The sequence below is a fragment of the Cynoglossus semilaevis genome, chromosome 3 (assembly GCF_000523025.1).
Source record: "Cynoglossus semilaevis isolate Cse_v1.0 chromosome 3, Cse_v1.0, whole genome shotgun sequence".
In the NCBI taxonomy this organism is placed as follows: domain Eukaryota; kingdom Metazoa; phylum Chordata; class Actinopteri; order Pleuronectiformes; family Cynoglossidae; genus Cynoglossus; species Cynoglossus semilaevis.
Window position 1 is genome coordinate 12380699 of NC_024309.1, and position 15626 is coordinate 12396324.

Consider the following 15626-nt stretch of genomic DNA (forward strand, 5'->3'; position numbering starts at 1 on the left):
TCAGTCAGTCAGTCAGTCTGTCAGTCAGCCAGTCAGTCAGCCAGTCAGTGAGCCAGTCAGTCAGTCAGCCAATCAGTCAGTCTGTCAGTCAGTCAGTCCGTCAGTCAGCCAGTCAGTCAGCCAGTCATCGGTTAGTCAGTCAGTCAGTCAGCCAGTCAGTCCGCCAGTCAGTCAGTCAGTCATCGGTCAGTCGGTCAGTCAGTCAGTCAGTCAGTCAGCCAGTCAGTCATTCAGTCAGTCAGTCAGTCAGCCAGTCAGTCAGTCAGTCAGTCAGCCAGTCAGTCATTCAGTCAGTCAGTCAGTCAGCCAGTCAGTCAGTCAGTCAGTCAGCCAGTAACTATTATGCATTAGAAGAAAATCAGACATTTCAACATGTTGAGAAATGCTGTGTAACAAAAGGTGAGGTTTTCCATTCAAACAGGGTTCTTTAATAAAGTCAGACCACTGTTTTTTCTGTTCTAAAACAGTGTGTGTGATCAGATTTGAAGTCTGGCCTGAGTCTGTGTTTTTGCCAAACTGACATATGAATTATGTCCCCGTCTCGTGAGCCGCTAAATATAACCAGAGAACAGAGATCCACTTTCTGTGGGTCAGAGGTCAGACCCCGACACAGGCAGCTGGTCCAACATGGATTTTGGAGTTGGGCTGCATCAGTCAGACACAGAACACTTCCCTTGTTCCAGGCTGTTAAAATAAGTCCGACACGTTGGTTCTGTCGGATCCTGGATGCACTGGAGAATCGTCAGGGTTCTGTGGAAACAAGTGACGACACCTGTGGCTGCGTCAACACTGTGTTTGTTTTTACCAACATTGATTGGCTGTCACTCACTGATCACTGTCTGTGCAGGTCCACTGGAAACCCCTGGACTGGAGGATCTGGATCAGGTCTAAGACGGAGCCTCGATGACAAGATTCTCTGCACAGGGACAAAATGAGGTTAGCATTAGCGATGTGGTAACGTATTATGAAAACACACTCTTAAAGATAGCAGCAACATTTAGCTGATTTAGTTATATGGTAAAATGAAAAGTTATGATTGCTTAAGTTAGCGACTATTCTAGCCAGTCTGAAATTAAAAAAAAAAAAAGTTTGATGCCAAAGCACTGATATAGTTTAAACTTAGCCATGTATTAATTAATATTCACTGAAAAGTATTAACTAAAATAAACCTAAAAATGCTCAAATATGGCTAAAACACAACAAACGTAGACAGAAGTGTAAGATGATAATAAACTGAAAATTAGCATAGTCATAGAGTATCAAAAATATAACTAAATGTTAGCTTATCATACTAAGATAAATAACAAAAAACTAGCATAAGAATGTAAGGAAATAATAAAAAAAAAAGTTTATATCATAACAACTTTACCAAACAGGAAATGTTCTCATTGTGAAGGAAGAGCTTCTTGCGGTAAAAGCTGGACTTCACACTTTGCTTCCTCCTGATAAAACTGTATCTGACTGATGATTAAAAATCATTAGCTTCTCACCGGCCGATAAATGTCAAAGGTCAATCAGTTAACAGTTAATGACCTGCACTGATGTTAATAAACCCAGTTTGTTTACTGGGCTTTTTTCCAAAAACGACTAGAGACAATCTGCAGCCGACAAATATCAGTGATAAAAACGTATGAAAAAAGGTTTTTATCCTGTACATGTACGGCCCCTGTTGATCAGCCGCCACTTTAATGTTCACGTATTCCACCTTCTCTGGTCTGAGACCGTTGACTTCAACACTTCCCAGCATGCTGTGAGAATAAAAAATTAAATTATTGACTTTATCATTTCACAGCTTCCTGCTCAGTCAGTGCTGCGTGAACTGCTTCGTTCCACCTGTTCCTGTCGAAGGCGTTGACAATGGAGCCGTTCAGCAGCACGGTGACGTTGCCACACGCCGTTTCTGCAAACTGCAGCAGTGATGAGAGAGTGAGTGAGCGGGGGAAGTCGCACAGGGGCAATAATTCACAGAGTTGTACGAGGATGCGTGCGGTCACTGCGCTCACACTCTCAGAGGCCTGTCTCCACAGGGAGTACATCGGATGGTTCCTGCACGTGGACCACATGGGACATGAGCTGAAATCAAACCCTGCGAGTCACACAGAGGTTCAGCTGACACGGCTGATGACGAACAGATCTGAGTCAAAAGTAAGTATTCTGGAATACACGGCACCGACGGCATCACAGAGTCTGGTTGAGGACATTTTCAAATATGTCTAAATGTTACACAAAACAGATGAAACACTGTCCAAAGACAAGTTAGCTTAAAAAGTTAGCTTAAGTTAGTACAAAAAAAACCTGAGGTTGAGCCAAAAGATAAGCTAAAAGATGCAATGATTAAAAATTTAAAAAAGCTAACTATAAAAATAATTTTGCACAAGGCTAAAAATTAGCATAAAACAGAAAAAAAATGGATGAGTTTGGATTATTATAAACCTGGCATAGAGGACTACGGTCATGGTTAGCCTACAAAGCTAAATTTTAAAAGTAGCAAATACGGTATATCGCAAAACTTCAAAGACTCAAACTAGCTAACAGAATCTGCAAATCCATCCGACTGTATTGTTAATCTTTGGAATAGCTAACAACAGAGTTAGACAAGGACGCTAATGCTAATTGTAGCAGCTAATTAATTTTTTTTTTCTTATAGAAAAGGAGTTACAAAACGTATTGTAACTTCATGTAAATGTACTGAGGTTTTTTGAGGCAAATTACATGAGTAAAAATAAAACCAGCTGCAGGTGGATTATTTTATTTATTTAGAGGAATGATGTGGGGCATGTAATGTTTGTCTGCTAGAAAAATCCCCCAAAGATATCCTGTACGCAGATGACAATCAGGACTGTAGGCTACTGCAAACAGGTTCCCTGACGACTTTAACTGTGTGTGTGTTTATCCCTGTTTTCTTAGCAACTTAGACATAATTTAACACTAGCTCTAGTTCACAAGTTTTCATCCGCCAACCCAGTTTTATTGTTTATTACCTCTTGACACCACTAGAGGACTGACGACCGTTTTAAAACTTAAAAAACAAAAAAAAACAAAAAAAAATCTTTGCGGTATGTCTTGAAAGTGAGAGTAAAAAAACACACCAGGATTTTTGTGTTGTCCGCACCAGTGGAGGTCGTTGAACAGGAAGCCAATCAGTGTGTCCTCCAGGGTCCAGAAGGTTCCGACAGCAGCGGCGTAGCTGTGCATTAGCTTCCTGGTTTTACTCCAGAAAAGAGACTAAATAGGAAAAAAAAAAGTAGAATAAAATGAAACAAAGTCTACATGAGAGCAAAACTCGATGATGACCTCACACTGTCCTCACTCTGTGACATGGTCCACTCTGTGGAACGGTGTAAAATATTGGTAGATAGTCCACAGTCACGTTACATGAGGACTGAAGGACCACCGCGTCCTCAAACTGTCTCCACATCTTCACACAGTCCAACCTACGACATAGAACGACAACAATATTTACTGATTTTTTTATATTTTGTTTTTTGAATTTTATCCAGTTTGCCTTATCCATTTTTTAAATTTTTGATAGCATTTGGCTAACTCTGGGCTAGTTTCCTGTTATCTTTTTGTTTTTTGTTTTTCTTTCATCCACTTCTAGGCAAATCTGTACTTATAATTTATCTATATTTTAGTGGTTTAACATTTGGTCTAAGCTTTGATAATATTTTTTGCAACTTTGTTGATCTTTCGATAATATGGCTGTTATTTTATGCCTTTTAGCTAATGGCTAACTGGTTAGCTCTGACTCTTGAACACCAATGAATTTACTTTAATAACGACATGTGAATTAGTAATAAAATCAGATCTAAGTATTCATCAATTAATCAAAATACATTGGGGTTTTTTTCCACCTTAAACTGGGATCAATCAGAGCGTTGTAAACGTAACACCGTCCCACCACAATGTCCCTGATGTTGGGGGTGGTGCCGAGCTGTGACTTCATTTGAGCCAGGCCAATCAGGGACAGGATGGAACCTTTCAATAGGAGACAAAGTAAAATCGAAATTGTGTTGCGTGAAAGGCTGATCAAAGAGTTGATGAAAGAGTAACGATCAGGTTACTCACACGAAATCAGGCTGATCTTCGTAAAGGTCACTGCCGGGAAATGAGGATTCATGTCTGAACATGATTCCATTTTCTCCACTGTGAAAAGAAAACCTTCAATCAGTTTGGGATCAGGTCCAACTGTTACATTCTTTCAAATATCAAAAGCAGGTGTTTACAGTGTGTGTGGGATCTGATTGTCCTTCGACCTAAAAAAAAAAAAGAAAAACTCCCATGTTTCATCTTTCATCACAGTGACAGTTCCCTTCATCTTTGCTGGGTTCAGTGGTATTAGCTCAGTGGAGTTGGTCAAAGAAGACAAAGATCAAACACATGACGTCGCAATGACTGAAGTCCAGGCCTTTAATTTAAAACACATGACGTCGCAATGACTGAAGTCTTTAATTTACCTCCAAACATAAAAACCTGAAGGGACCCTCTCAAAATATGTCTTCGTTTTTTTTACTCTTTCATTATCTTTACCTTACTTGTGCTAACCTTTAGCTGTTGAAGGCTAACCTTTTAGCATCGGGGTCATTTTAAACCATCTTGGCAGTATTTGGTTATTGTTAGTTAGCAAAATCTGAGGATTATTTTTTTCTTTTAGACTAACTTTTGACTTTCAGACTAACAACCACATATTTCTAAGTTTCGAATAGACTAACAACCACATATTTCTAAATTTCGAATTTCTTTTTTTGTCAATTTAACTTTTATTATAAGCTGCATTTTCTTTTACTGCTGCTGATATCAGTAATTTATTAAATGTTAAATAAATCAATGACAAAACTGGGATTTTTAAATACTTTTCTCTTTGTTATCTGACTGCAGTGGTGTTTTGTAAAAATCAGTAAAAAGGTTTTCTTTAGAAACATTTGTGGATTAAAGACAGCATTTTTTTTTTGGTCCCTGAATAAATGTCACCATAACCTGTGTATTTTTTCACCACCTAACCAAGGAAGTGCAGCTTAAGTTTTCTAAACGAAAAAAAAAAAAAATCGACATCCCTGACAAGTAACGATTAACTCGTTGGCCGACCTTTAGACAACAATATCGCTCCCAGCATTTCAATTAAAAGCTAAATATTTTCCATTCAGACCTGAAAGGGCACGCAGTCATAACAGATGACAGATAAATGACGGGCACTTACTCCACACTCACAGTTTCCCAGGCAGGACGTTGCATGGCCCGGTCTTATGGGTCGTGTACTTACTTCTTTGTCGTAGTTCTGACCGAGCGTGCTCCACGCCAAACCCACAGAGACTTTCTCATACTGGACAGCTCTTGTCCAAATAACAAACAGCCAGATCCACATGACTCCCATTATGGTGGCGCTCTGAATCAGGCCACACAGTGTGAGTGAGAGTTCCTGAAGACACAGGAGGAGTAAAGTCGTCTGTTTTTAAGACATGAAGAAATGCAGAAACATTTGTCAAAAATGTTTACTCAAATTTGATGTCTATAATTTAACTTGACAGGCAGAGGGAGATGGCACAATCTGTCTTAGCATTTGGAATAAGTACTAACAGTCTTCCTGCCCAGAACCCCCCCCCAGTAGATCTAGTCTGGGGGGTTGAGACAGACCCCCTGACCCATACAGGAGCTGATCTGTTTAAATCTTGTCAAGTATTTGATTCATAATCTTTTCCTGTTCTTGTTTTTTTTTCCTCACCACGTGCTGTTGTAATACCCTTGTAATGCTCCGTATGTCCACTGAGGGGTGCCAACTTTTTTTTTTTTTTTTACGGCCTGTTACAGTTATTGCCAGAAAAGGATCAGTCAATAACAACAACAACAACAACTAACGGGAATTGAGATGCTCGGCATCACACGTGTTTTTACGAGAGGTTTTCTTTGTTTGTTATTTTGAAAAGATAAACACACACACAGGAATCTTTCACTAAAGTTTCTCCCGTTACCACATCCTGACAGCGTGTTGCCCAGTTGCCCAGAGCGGCCCTCTGGGCAACATATCATCTAGTTTTCTCTCTAAATGACCCATATCTGCACCACTTCTGTTTTGAATGGCATGTGGCAATGCTGTGGCCGACTTGTGGCCCAGATCTGGCAAAAGAAGGAGTGGACCACCTAGGCACCATCGCTATACATGGTACAAATTAGAGTGACTGTGTTCCAGTTTTTCAGCTCTATGGGCCATGACGTTTCCAGTTTCTGCTGAGACCAAAATATATTTGCTACTATTTCAAGGCTATCACAGAAATGGATGTAGCCCTGCAGCATATGGACACCAGTGTGGGCTGCAGAGTGGGCTGAGGGTCATCTGTAGGTTAGGATTAATAAACAGCATCTAGTAAAAAAAAAAAAAAATCTGGCATATACTGGGCTTCACTTCTGCAGCTGCAAAATCATTTTTGTGAACATCTACCTGTTTCATATTTACCGCATTCAACTTATTGAATTCTAACAAGGTGAAAAGATTTTTTTTTTTCCCACGACTGTCTGTGTTGAAACGAGTGTGGACACGGACAAATCCCACCAACGTCCCTTTTTTGGCTTTCACAACAGCAGCTATTTGTACATGAGCCTTGTTGCAACCAACTGTTCAAAGAGGCTGACGTTCAGTTTTTGTAAGAGACAAAATGTACAAAACAGTTTGTACATTTGTATTTGGAATCCAGAGTAGGAAAATCTAATCTTACTTTAAGAGTTTTACTTTTCATTATGTAACTTTATTTTTTTAAATGCAAGGCCAAGGCAAGTGGATATACAGTATGGCCATAATACAAGCTAAAATCCTGTATTTTCAACACATTTTTAGAACATAAACGCCTCATTAATTTGATTATTGTACAGGAATCCAAGGCAGAAATACCAGATCAATACTTGATGGAAAAAGATATTAAATCTCGTTGTAGAAAGTGCCTCTCAAGTTTACTTGATTCTTATTCTTCAGCCTCAAGTCTCAAAGCCACAAACAAATTCCACTTTGGTTCAATATTTGCCTAAATGTTGCCAGACTCCTTATTACCCATGAATATAAATTCGTTTTGAGTTTCTGCCGCCTTTTGGAATGAAGTCCTTACGAGGTGAGATCTCTCAGGGAGTACGGATGAGAAAGTGCCCTTGTGTTTTGGAAGCTAATTGCATAGTTAGCGTTCTGCGCAGGAAAACACAGCTTCTCCCCGGAGCCGCTGGAGCTTATTGACAGAAAATGCTCTGAGGTTAAGTAGCTGGATATATTCTCGAAGCAGAGGCTGTGGAAGAAAAACAAAAATACTTAGGATGGAGCTGAAAGTTACAAATCTGTAAAAAATCAATGTTCACACACGGCTAAAACTGACAAACTAAATTATACAGGAAAGTTCATACAGTAACATCATCCTTATTTAATGTATTTTTTTCTTAGTAACTTAATTATTTAAACACTGTTTTCTTGAGGTAGTAAACTGTACTGCCTTTAACCACCATGTTTATCAATTAATCAGTCTTTAAGTTGTCATGGAGCCAAAAATACTCGATCATTTTATTTATTTATTCATTCTTATTCTTCTGTTTTTCTTTGCTTCAGTCCCACTTTTTCCTGCATTCTCTCCTGTTAGACAAACCACCTTTCCACCTTAAAATGTCTCTTCCATCTTTGTTTTTTATCACCCTAACCTGCTACATAGCCCTACTTGCCTCTCTCAGAGGCATCTCCTTACCTTCACAGGTATGTCTTCTGAATTAATATCAAATGTCATTCTATCCTTACAGTCCAACTTGTCAGTGACGGATATTATACTTTGTCCTTAGTGTTAGTGTTTCAGAAAGTTTGCAGCACACAAAACAACAGCAGTTGAGATTCCTTCTCTCTGAATTTACATTTTCCGGATGTTTCTGTCTGAATCAGTCCCAGTCTGGGAGTCAATGACCCTCTTCCTCCTTGTCATCACACCCTGGAGTTTAAGCTGCCACACCATCATTGCTTAGATGTTTACCAGACGTGAGACAACTCCAACATCTTAAACAGCTTCTGTTCAAAGTCTCCTCGCGGCTGCCTTTTTGACCTCCTGTTTAGTGACAGGTCTGTTTACAGACAAGTTCAAAAGGGTTATTGTGGGTGAAAAAGTAGAATTAAATCATTTTATGTTAACTTGTGATAACTTTTAGCTATTTCTTAGTAATTAAATATTTAAAATTAAATTAAATTAAATATTCCATGCGAACACAGTCATTGAATTGATCGATTTTTGACATTTTTTACACTCGTAAAACTGTAATTTACAACAACTACGTTGAGACGTAAATGCATCACAAATATAACCAATCAAAGACAGAGATTTCTCCCGGATGGCAGAAGTTGACCAATGAGAGTGAGGATTTCCTCAGTCCCACCTACCCTTCGAGAGAAGTATATTGACAAGTTTCCCTGTCTGCAGGTGGGTGTGTTAGCATCACATTTCATATATGGCCTGGTATAACGTGTTTTTTAACTTAGCCAAGCCTTATATAGGCGTGACCTTGGTATTTTTTATTTAATTTATTGTTTGTAGGAGTTGTTGTCTTCCACCGTCGGTGTCGCTCAGTCCTTCTAGGAAAGCCGATTAGCACAAGAAGCTAACTTAGCTCAGACGCTATCACAGGCTGCATATGTTTACTGTAATTATTGGCTTTTATAAGAGGTTTATCACTTGTTTTTATCATAGCTGTTCAAGCAAGAATCCATTTCTTATACATTATAATTCCAGTTCAGTGAATTTTCTTTCTTTTTCTTTGCAGGTCACGGACGTTGACAATATCAGTATTTTCTTTTAATCATCATGAGTGATCCTTGGCAGGAGTGCATGGACCATTGCATAGAGGTCACCAAAAAGGCTGGAAAAGTGAGGAAAAAAAAAACAAAAAAAACCAGATGAAGCTGCACTGTTCCTTATTTGGCCTGGAAACCCGTGTGTCTTGTGGATCATCATTAGAAATGCCTAGGGACAGGGTGTTGTTCATAGTTTTTAATGTCATTAAATATAATCGGCTACAATTTCAGTTACTCTTCTTCGTGCATGAGAAACATAGGAAGAATTTAACTCTGTTATGGTGTCCCAGTTTACCCACAACAATTATTGGTCATTTATGTGAAAAGTAGGTTTTTGTAAATAATAGGCATTAGAAAGTCAGTTTCAACACATTTGGACCATCATTGCTGATGATGTTTGTGGCAATGAATAGTGGCTGGTATGCAAAATAAATAATAATAATAAAAAAAGAAAGCCTAGGCTGACTCTGTTGTTGTTGTCGTTCTCCTGGTAGATGATCCGTGACGCGCTCCAGAAGGACATCGCTATCATGCAGAAGAGCTCGCCGGTCGACCTGGTGACTGAAACGGACCAGAGAGTGGAACAATTAATTATATCCTCCATCAAGGAGAAGTACCCCACACACAGGTACCTGGTTTGATGTGGATGTGTGATTTTTTTTTTCATGCCCTTTATGTCTTTTTAATGACACTAGGATCATTTAAATATACACCTTGCTTGATGTTTTTAATTTAGGCTTTTTACTTGTTTGCTTTTTTTATGCTGTGCTGTTTTTCAGTGTATATTTTTTCCCCTTTTTGGCATAAAGTTACCTGACAATTTAATTTAGTAATTATATTTTTACACATTACATCTTGTTGTTTAACTGTTGTGTTACTCCTGACTGCAAATGTAGTGTTTGCCTTTTTTTTTTTCAAACTTAAATGTAAACAAGGTTGATATTTATTTGCCACAGAACCCTGTCCAAAACTTGATTTTTTGAATTTTGGTCAAGCTTCATAGGTGAGGAGTCCGTAGCAGCAGGCTCCCCGAGTGTCCTGACCGATGACCCCACCTGGATCATTGACCCTATCGATGGCACCACTAACTTCGTTCACAGGTACTAGTACTGTCTGTTCTTAAATTATCAACATCCGCACAGGAACCACTCGGGTTGGTTTTATCTTTGCCTTTTCCCTTACTATTTTTATCTTTTAATTAGCTCCTCTGTACAACTGTCCTCTCTGTCTGGGATAATTAGACAACGTAGATGAAACTGAGCTCCTGATTGGAACCGATTCCTCTGAGCTTTAACCGATGGGGAGTTAATTAAAGGGGTTTTTCATGTTCTAAATTCTCTCCTTTTTTCTCTGCAGGTTTCCATTTGTGGCTGTGTCAATAGGCTTCACTGTGAAGAAAGCCGTAGGATTTTTTTATATATATATATATCTCTATAAAGAGATTATATTTTCTCTCCCACACACCACATTAATGCTGCTGTCTCTTTGCCTTGGTTCTCAGATAGAATTTGGTATTGTCTACAGCTGCATTGAGGACAAAATGTACACGGCCAGGAAGGGAAAGGGTGCGTTCTGTAACGGAGTTCCAATCAAAGTGTCTGGACAAGAAGGTACACGTACAAGTCATTTTTCATTAATGATGCAGTTTGATGAAGAAACCACCAGGTGGAGCCAAACTCCCTCTCATTATCTTATCTTGTGTTTTCAGACATAACCAAATCTCTGGTCCTGACTGAAACGGGCTTCAAGAGCAACCCTGAGCACTTCAAAACCATGACAGCCAACATCACGGCCATCCTCAGCATCCCTGTACACGGGTACATTTGAACACAGCACACCTGGCAGATAACAGTAGCCACAAATGTGAACTACTGTTAGAGAAGTAAAAACCGGCTTAAAAGTGAACTACTGTTAGAGAAGTAAAAACCTGCTAAAAAAAACAAAAACATTACATGTAGATCGGTTAGTCTTTTGTAATGAAGAAAAAAAAAATAATGCTGTTGAGACTTGATTTACCAAACGATCCATGGTCTGGTCCTCAGCCCAGTGGTTGGGTACCCCAGATTTATTGTGTATCACATGCACTGTAACATGCAAAGAAATTAAAGACAGAACTACCAAAGAATTAAAATGTTATGGTAAAAACACTAGTATATAAACCTGGTATTGGTTAAATGGTCGTAGTATTTACTAGAGCCACACTTTTAGAACTCAACACAACAAATCTCGTGCACTTCTGCAGTACACATCTTCGATTTCTCTTCTCCAGAATCCGATCCCCGGGCAGTGCAGCCGTCAACATGTGTTTGGTAGCATGTGGCTCGGCTGATGCCTATTACCACATGGGCATCCACTGCTGGGACATGGCCGGAGGGGCCGCCATTGTTACTGAAGCAGGGGGAGTCATCATGGACATTTCAGGTAAGTCGCTGATTAAATGTGAGCACCATAGAAACGAGCGCCGCTGCTGAACTTTTCAAAGGTCTTAGAGTCTCTGGGTGAAGCAGTGATGTAGCCGTGCAGCAGGCTGATCAGGCTGGAGGGGAGAGGGGGGGGAGGAGAGGGGGTGTACTGCACTCAGAGGACAAAGAGTCGGGAGAGAGTCTCTCTCTTCTCTCTCTGTGCAAATATGACAAATTATTAATGACAATAAAACATTTATTGTTACAAAGCCTCAGTGTTGGGTATTGATCTTTCCATCCTGCTTCAAAATGCCGGAGAATCTCTGTCTGAGTTCCCTCGTCTGGGTTGATATAAACGTCTCTAAAGACTGGCCACTCGTGATTGGTTCCCACCAGCCTGCTCAAACACACATGTAAGACATGACTGTTTATATTTACCAGTTATATCTGTATCATCTGTCACTTATACGGTGTATACTATGTGTCAAAATATAACAAATCTTCAAACTTTAAGGACTTGAAATTGACCATTGAAACTGAAACTGAAACACTGTAGTGACACCTGCTGACAGTTCATTAATTTGGTGCGACCCCAGGCTGTCGTGACGTGATTTGCAGATGACAAACTATTCTCTTGAATGAACAACAATGACCAAAACTTCAGTGACATTTACGACTAAGACTCTGACTTGAAATCTCTTGTCTCTCAAGTCTCTTGACTCAAATCTAACTTGGTCATGGTGGTGGTTTTCCAACAACAGAACCCCCCCGCCCCCACCCCCCACTGTGTTTATTTAAAAGTCTGCAGTAATAAAGGAGACACAAAACCTTTTTCGACTTCAAGGCTCTTTCATCCTGGAGGGCGGCGTTACAGGAATGAGCCGAGACCACATCGCTCCCCCGTCTTTAGACTAAGGCGAACTAGCGAAGGTCGTAGCGCCTCACCTTCTTACACCGTTTCTATTTATTATTCATCCTGAAAAATATGAAAAATTGACCCCGACCTCATAAAACCTGCTTGTACACAGATGAGCGAGCATCTGGGAATGAAACGCTCGGCGTTGGTTTCACTCACCCGGCAACACTTCCATCGGTGCTTATTGAGATTCAGCGGCGCGTCTGCAGAACAGTCAACCTAATGACTAATAAGTCGGATGAATAACAAGAATGATCAGTCCTTTAATGTAGACGCTCAGTGGCTTCCAAATAAAACATTTGGCCGTCACTCTGAAGAGCCAGTCGATAGGTTGTCACTTCATGGTGGTAACCTTGAGGTTAAAGCTCTTAGAGGAGATTAAAGTGTCTGAGATTTAATTTACTCTTTGGGTTTTTTTTCCCGTCTCTCCCCCGCTGTCTGATTTAGTAAAATATGAAACACGTGATGTGCCATTTTCCACCTGGTGCCTGAATATTATACAAAGATACTATTGACTTTCCATCAGTGAAGTGGTTAAACATGTCGGACGATAGGATTACGAAAGACGTCCTTGGATGTTAGCCTTCATCCGTGACCCCCACAGGGATAAATGTTGGGGGTCAAAATGACATCTGCCAATCGCTCAATATATGGTGATAATTAATCGCAGTTGAAATGACAGGGATAAATGTTGGGGGTCAAAATGTGCCAATCGCTCAATATATCGTGATAATTAATCGCAGTTGAAATATTTGTAATTAAATCACGATTTAAAAAATTTAATTGTAATTAAATCACGATTTAAAAAATTGAATCACGATTATTCACAATTACAATATTTGATCACGATTAATCATCATGTATTCATGAATACTCGCATGAAAGTCCATCGTTAACTGACAATTAATTTGTATAGAAGTCATTCACGCTCGTTGTCCGCTCCCAATTCCCTTTCGTCCTCGACTTTATCCTCTGTTTTTCGCTAAATGTGATCGCCGTTCAACAAAACTGACTTCACATTTAAAGAGAAGTTGAGCTGAAACTGTGATAGTGTTGTGAGAACGCCGCGTTCACTGGACTCCAACACAGGTATGTACTGTATGATTCAGTCCACTCCTTATATACAATCTATGATTTAATGTTGACCTGCGGCTATTGATGATTAATTAATGCGGGAATTAATTTTTTTTCGCTTTGACGAAATAGTTATCTAAACAGAAGATCATAGAAAAGGTCGTTTAAAGGGTTAATTTAATGGAATCACGTCCCTAGCCCTCATTTCTCTCTCGTCACCAGGTGGTCCATTTGATCTGATGTCCCGGAGGCTGATTGTGGCGAGCAGCAGGGCGGTGGCCGAACGACTGGTGAGGGAGATAATCGAGTTTGACGTCGGCAGAGACGATCAGTAAACGTCCACACATCGTCCACAGCTGCTGCGGACAGGACTCTTCACATCAGGGCTCAGTATTTGCCTTAAAACTCACCCAAAAATGAACCTACCTCTGAAGATGAGTGTTGTAGGATCCATCCATCCTAACTTCTGCGTTCAACAGAGAGAGAGATTCCAGTCCTGCAGGTGTCGTTTTACCTTTTATCCTTTATTAGGTGAGGGTCAAAAAATCATGTATTCTATAGATGATCAAATATATTTGTGCCCGTTGTTTGTTTTTATTTTTCCGACATTAATGCTTTCTTTTATAATATCATGTATTAGTTTTAATTAAGTTAAATGTGTTTTTCACTCTAGGTTTTGCACTAAAGATTAAAGGACTTTCGTGTCCGTCACACTCTGTGTACTCCTGCCTGTCTTTGATGCCACAAAAATACAGTTTTGTGGTTGGTCAGCCTTCTCCCTTCTTGCTCTGTCATTCCAACATACGATGTTTAAAGTAGTTGTCGAGTGGAGCGGATGAATACGTTGTCACGTAGCGCTGTACGCAGACGACGGCTTTGTTTACATTCGCCACTTGTATTCCATACACTGGACTTTGCTACATTTGCTTTTTTTCGTTTGTGTTTTTTGGGAACTCTTTGCCCTTCGTTACGGCTCTCACGAGTAAGTCAGACCTGTCTGATGTTTTGATGTCCTAGATTATGAGGTTACACCTGTGTTAGTGTAGGGGAGTTCCGACTTTTGGAACCACTTGACATGTCACCTATACATGTCTGTGTCTGTGTTCCCAGGACATCCATGAATATACAAACCTCAAACTATGTGGACTCCTCTTCCTGTCCTCCCATGTAAAGGACAGGAAACCCACGAACAGGAGACCTCTGTCTGAAGGTCCATAAAACACTAAGAGAAACGTCCAGTCCCCTGCTGCTGCTGCTGCTGCTGCTGCTGCTGTTGCTGTTGATATAAAAGAGATAAAATCATTCACAGGCTCAGCACGAAGTTAAAGTCTCTGCTGCAGTACCTCTGCCCTTTCGGCGGCTGCAGCAGATGTTGCCCATCCACCCGAGTTTCTCTCTCCACGGACCCATCGCTCAGTTCTTTTTATTTTTTATTGGTTTTTTTTTTCCTCCTACCCCCAACCGGTGTTTGCTGATGACTAACGAACGGCTTGAAAACACTTAACTTGAGCAAACCCAGCTCTCCTCCTGTGTTTCCGCTCCAGAGTGATCAATGGTCCATGTTGGTCTGCGGCGACTGGTTCAGGACCAATTACCAATGTTGGGATTGATTTCTGGGGTCGGCCAACTGGAAGCCAGGTCTCTCTTCTTGCCACACAACCTTCTTAACCCAACATTTACTTTCTGGATTTCTTCTCGTTGTTCTTCTGTGGTGATTGTACTTTTAGGATGAATGATGATTGGAAGATACAAACAAACTTTACTAGATTGTTTATTCTAACTCCGAATGGAATATAGAAGGATTTTTTTTGGTAATAATTCAAACTCTCTTTGTGAAATGAAAGCTTCCAAACGTACAGACACTGCAGCACATGCAAAGTAAATCCAGTGATGCCCCAAATGTCCTGGGAAAAAGCTGGTAACTTTTTTTTATTTAAAATGATCTTGTGACCTTTCCTAAGTTCTTTTCTCTGTACCGTTCAGTAATTCTTCTGCTTTGTTCCCCGACCTTGACAACCTGGTGACATCTCTCTTTTAGAACTTTGCTCATGTATTTAAAAAGACAGACGCGTCGGAATAAGAATTGAAATAACATCGGACAAATATTTACCTACCAAAGGTCTTGGAACAAAACTTGGAGGTGGAAAAATGCACTAAAGGTAGTCAGACATCGTGAGCGTTTTTCTTTTTTTTTTTTGTTTGCCATAAGAATGTTTTGAGTATTGAATTATCATGAAATAAACCCCGCAGACTCTTGTTGTTCCTGCTCATCTTTCAAGTGGAAGCGTTGACCTTCAGCCTACTGACAGGCCTCAGTTAGAGCCTCCATTTTCGACAACCAAACATCCATCATCCCGAATAAATTATTCATAACGGACCTGCCGGGGAGACGGCGCAGCTGATGTATTTGTTTTGCTTGTTCTCTTACTTCTCTCTG

General features: G+C 40.1%; 2 protein-coding genes across 4 annotated transcripts in view; one reads left to right on the plus strand and one right to left on the minus strand.

The window, feature by feature from the left end:
• Positions 1 to 13900, plus strand: part of LOC103377369 (inositol monophosphatase 1-like) — a 16251-nt gene extending 2351 nt beyond the window's left edge. Inside the window, exons 2-12 of the mRNA XM_017031684.2 lie at positions 848 to 936; positions 1793 to 1926; positions 2028 to 2145; positions 8767 to 8870; positions 9292 to 9425; positions 9793 to 9897; positions 10154 to 10197; positions 10297 to 10407; positions 10506 to 10614; positions 11067 to 11218; positions 13412 to 13900. Coding sequence (XP_016887173.1) covers positions 8808 to 8870; positions 9292 to 9425; positions 9793 to 9897; positions 10154 to 10197; positions 10297 to 10407; positions 10506 to 10614; positions 11067 to 11218; positions 13412 to 13524 — 831 coding nt within the window. The 5' untranslated portion in view covers positions 848 to 936; positions 1793 to 1926; positions 2028 to 2145; positions 8767 to 8807 and the 3' untranslated portion in view covers positions 13525 to 13900. The remainder of the gene's footprint in view (positions 1 to 847; positions 937 to 1792; positions 1927 to 2027; positions 2146 to 8766; positions 8871 to 9291; positions 9426 to 9792; positions 9898 to 10153; positions 10198 to 10296; positions 10408 to 10505; positions 10615 to 11066; positions 11219 to 13411) is intronic.
• Positions 279 to 4277, minus strand: LOC103377368 (ADP-ribosyl cyclase/cyclic ADP-ribose hydrolase 1-like). 3 transcript variants are annotated; one of them, XM_025054768.1, is made up of 9 exons: positions 4069 to 4277; positions 3855 to 3978; positions 3311 to 3434; positions 3090 to 3225; positions 2004 to 2086; positions 1834 to 1907; positions 1656 to 1748; positions 830 to 916; positions 279 to 750 (listed from the first exon to the last, which is right to left on the minus strand). In XM_025054768.1, the coding sequence occupies exons 1-9, from the start codon at positions 4136 to 4138 to the stop codon at positions 651 to 653; spliced, it is 891 nt and encodes a 296-aa protein (XP_024910536.1). In that variant the 5' UTR covers positions 4139 to 4277; the 3' UTR covers positions 279 to 650. The 3 variants fall into 3 exon arrangements, with proteins under 3 accessions (XP_024910536.1, XP_024910534.1, XP_024910535.1); XM_025054766.1 differs by having other exon boundaries at positions 1834 to 2086; XM_025054767.1 differs by having other exon boundaries at positions 279 to 772; positions 1834 to 2086.
• Positions 13901 to 15626: the final 1726 nt, after the last annotated feature.